General features: G+C 40.5%; 1 protein-coding gene across 1 annotated transcript; it reads left to right on the top strand.

Moving 5' to 3' along the window:
* Positions 1–207: 207 nt before the first annotated feature.
* LOC108137100 (achaete-scute complex protein T5) lies at positions 208–1,158 on the top strand. Its single transcript, XM_017258625.2, has one exon. The coding sequence runs from the start codon at positions 275–277 to the stop codon at positions 926–928; it is 654 nt and encodes a 217-aa protein (XP_017114114.1). The 5' UTR covers positions 208–274; the 3' UTR covers positions 929–1,158.
* The last annotated feature ends 3,225 nt before the right edge of the window (positions 1,159–4,383 follow it).

The following is a 4,383-nucleotide window of genomic DNA, read 5'->3' as shown; positions in this document are numbered from 1 at the left end:
CTCTGCTCTCTGTACCAATCAGAGAAAAAGACTCCGCTCAAGAGACGATCCTTGAGTGATGACGATGCTGTTGCACCTTTTTTGTTGTGTCGGGGGGCAGGGGCAGGTAGATGATAATGACGCAGGTGAGATCCCGATCCCTAGGCCCTGGAACCCCTATAAATAGCCCGAACGGAACGGGGAAGGGCATCAGAACGGAGCCAGCGCTCAAGTAGAGACGATCCCAGTCATTATTATATACTCAACGTTATAAATTCGAAATCTCTGGAAAAAAATGGCTCTGGGCAGCGAGAATCAGTCTTTGTTCTACGACGATGAGGAGGTGGCAACTTCTCCGGTCAACGGGCCCTCCGTCATCCGACGCAATGCCCGGGAACGCAATCGCGTCAAGCAGGTCAACAATGGCTTCAGTCAACTCCGGCAGCATATTCCCGTGGCCGTAATTGCCGATTTGAGCAATGGTCGTCGGGGAATTGGACCGGGTGCCAATAAAAAACTGAGCAAAGTCAGTACCCTCAAAATGGCCGTAGAGTACATACGCCGTTTGCAGAAAGTCATTGATGAAAACGACAAGCAACAGCATCAGCAGCAGACGCAGCAACAGTTGCAGCAGCAACATCTGCATTTCCAGCAGCAACAGCAGCAGCAGCAACATCAGCAGCTGCAGCAGCAGCAACACTTCTACGCCTGGCAGCAGCAATTGCAATTGCAGTCGCCCACTGGTAGTGTGAGTTCCTGCAACAGCAACAGCAGCAACAGTTCCTATTACACACCAGCAACATCGGCGATCGCAGCAGCAACACCGTCCTCCAATATTGTCACCAAATTGGAAAACAGCTACGAAGACTACCGCAACAATTCCTGCAGCTCTGGTGCCGAAGATGAGGACATCCTCGACTACATATCCCTCTGGCAGGACGATCTGTAGGGATCTCGATTTCGACATCCTTCCCTGCAATTGCTAGTCGCACTCAACCATCAAAAAAACACAACGAACCATTGATTGGCCAACAAGTATTACCTCAGCCACAAAGTATTTATATTCCCCAAAACCAACTTTTTTTTGCCTGTACAAATTAGTGTTTAAGTTTTTATATAGTTTATAAGACTAGGTTGTAAATGGAAGACAATGTACACTTAAGAATCTCTTTTTTTTAAACAAACATGGAGGACATTAAACTGATAATTATAATGAAATATTTTATGAGTTTTCTTATGCGCAAATTGGGTGGGAGAATTGGATGAAAACGATTAAAAAGTCTTAGAAATTTTAAAACTTTTCTAAGCAAAAAATTATTATATTTTATATCAAACTCGAGGTCATTCTAAGGTCATTGTGAGATATTTGACTTTAAAATACAATTAGTCTTCTTAACAAAATAGTTTAATCAATTCTTTCTTTATTTCTTCAAAATATTTTATTATGTTAACTATCTGTTACTATTTTTTATTCAATCGATTTCAAGAATTGATACATTGTATGTTTTAGTTTTGGACGTTGGACAATTCTCTTTTATGTTATCCAGTTTTTTGCCTCCAATAAATGATTTCAATGCCTGAAATAACCGAAAAGTTTCAGAAACTGTTACCGTTAAGTATTTACATGGTCCCCGATGACTTGAAAGTAAATTATCCTAACAATTTGTCAGGACCTTGGTTTCGGATCGAAAAAAAGCAACTTTGCATAAATAAACTCAGATTGAGTAGGGTGAAAAGAAGCCAAGTAATTTATTTTCCGCATTTTTGCATATGGCCAGGCCAAGTTAATCAGAGGCTGAGTGCCGACAATTCCCAAGCGATCGATCGATCGATTGTTGAACTAATTTTGAGTTATTCCAGCAATGCTGGCGAAACAAGAGGCAAAAACACAGGTCGGCAATTGCTCAGATCGCCCCCGACAAAGCTAAGAAATAAAGTGGAATCTGCTGGGGTCTTTTTTGCAACGGAAGCTGTCGCGATGAAGATGCCACAGATAAAATACATATAAGCAATATGTAGGAAGCCAAATGCCAAACGACATTGAACTTGTCCATGGGATAGGACTATGGAGTTCTTTACATCCCACGCGAATTTCCTGTTTTTTTCCCAGAGCTGAAACTCTTTAATAGATCAATGAATATTGGGGGATACGCACTTCCGTTAATCGAGACTCTCGACTCGGAGGCTAAATAACTGCACCTATAACTGATCTGCTGTTTCGGGCAAGTTTCCATGCCAATCGATTCGACATGCGGTGCAAAATAAGAGCAGTCAATTCGAACGTTGCTGCACAGTGAAAAATAAGGCATTACATTCACATATTATTTAAAATTTGGTACCCAAGTTTCCCAATTAAGCCATAACTTGTCAGGATTTCAAAGTGGCATAGCCACCTGTCGAAAGTTGTTGGAAAATTCTCCTAAAATCTACATTATAATGGCTCAAGTTAGACAATTACAAGATTCCAATGCCTTCTCGAATAGGTACTTTTAACAGCTTTTCCAAAGCGCATTTTTTTTTAATCAAATGCGGATTAGTTATCTATTCAAACCCCTTTAGATTTAAGTTCCTTTGTTGGGTAAATCCATTTTTTCTATAACCTATAATTTTTTTTGCCTTAAATTTCGCGCAATGTTCTTTGGGGGCAGCTTTGGAGAAGAATCGAACGGTTCGGTTCTGGGGCCCACAGCTCTCTTCATGGCGCATTTATCAAATTATTATTTCCGGCGTTTTTCCTGTTTTTGCATTGCATATATGAAACGTTTTGTCTTGGCACTAAAACCAAAACCAAAAACAAAATCTCCGGGGCCCAAAGTAGGAAGGATTCTGCCAGCGAGGGAGATGGTGATTTCGAGCTCGAAAAACGGAAAAGGTTAAAGGGGGGTTGCCCTCCTCCATTGGCGGTCTCAATGGGCGACATACGACACAATGTCTCGGCGACAGCAAACGGTGCAAAATCGAACGCTTTTTGTGTGAAGTTAATAATACGTTTGACATGGCCCCGAAAAGGGGATCGATCGCAAAAATATATGCAGAAATATGTAGCAGATCGCTCCAGATCGCCCCGGGGCCGCTTAAAAACCCCAAAGGGGTATTGGCCGTATAAATGTACCCCTTCTTCAGTTGGTTTAAGGGTATATTGAATGTATGCTGAAGTATGTAATAGCACAATCCTAGTTGGTGTATACATAATTATTATATGGAATTAAAAAAATTTATAATAATACCATGCCACCATTGGGCATATAAATGATTCAACAAATACTTTTAAATTGCTAATATCTAACACCATTTTAAGAAAAAAGAAATTCAAACTATTTTCAAGAATGTTATCATAAAGTTGCAATAATAATGCGGTTTTTTAAACATATATATTTGAGTGGTTCAGTTCACAAGGTTGAATATTATTACTTCCAAAAGTAAATCCATACTTTTTAAGTGACATATTCTTGTTACAGAAAAGCCCTGGGTATCTCCAATTCGAAGTCCACAACTAATCTCATTCTTTCTGGGTTTTCTTTACTTTTTATGTTCGGAGCAGCGTTGCTCTTTACATGCAACGCTGGGCGAATAAATTTATGATTTATTAAGGATGCTCTGATTACAACACAACCACGGTTCCAGACACCGTCTGATGCTGACTGATGTCTCGTAAATAACTTCCAGGGAGCAACAAGTGAGTTATTTGTTTAACATGAACGCGACTTTTTGACTCACAAATGTTGACAAAGAATAATGTAATTTATGTTCGGCCCTGACATCTTTCCAGGATTTCTCCACAGCGAGAAAAAGGGGGAGAAGCTCACCCCTCTTTCTTGACAAAGAGTGCTAGAGATGTCACCGCATTGCAATTAGAGATATTCGCGCCGATAGATCTAGATGTCTATATCCCTAAATGGGCGTGTTAGCCCCAAGATAAAAACAAAAATGCCGACAATAGCTCGCGTGCACAATTGTCCACGTAATTGTGATGTTATGTAACTTCTTGCGAAATACAAGTGCAACGCGGCAAAGGGAGTATAAATACAATAGAGAACCAGACCGGTCCTCCATTTTCCACACACAAAGGTGCACTTGTCATTGTTACAGTTTCCTGGGTTTCCCAGTGTTTCCCAGTGTTTCCCTGACCAACGAAAATAATGTTCAATTTCCCAGCCCCTGCAATTAAAAACGCCCACCAAACTCGATTTTACCAAAAGGATCTCCTGTTGCGTGCGTCTGCGTTGCAGGATCAGAAATTGAATTCTGAAGTTTTCATTAGTTAAGCTGATTATACTTGACAATGCAGGTGAAATGATAATGATGCGTTCTGGTTCTGATCCCTCGAAGTACGTAATTCATAATGGAAACCGTTTCAAGGGGATTATTCTGGGATGCAGCATCATTTGACGGCTATTAAAAATT

The sequence above is a fragment of the Drosophila elegans genome, unplaced genomic scaffold (assembly GCF_018152505.1).
Source record: "Drosophila elegans isolate 14027-0461.03 unplaced genomic scaffold, ASM1815250v1 contig_149, whole genome shotgun sequence".
In the NCBI taxonomy this organism is placed as follows: domain Eukaryota; kingdom Metazoa; phylum Arthropoda; class Insecta; order Diptera; family Drosophilidae; genus Drosophila; species Drosophila elegans.
Note: the sequence above shows the minus strand (reverse complement) of the source record. Positions and strands in the feature narration are given on the sequence as shown.

Coding starts and splice junctions, on each gene's coding strand:
- LOC108137100 (XM_017258625.2), top strand. CDS start 275: ATGGCTCTGGGCAGCGAGAATCAGTCTTTGTTCTACGACGATGAGGAG.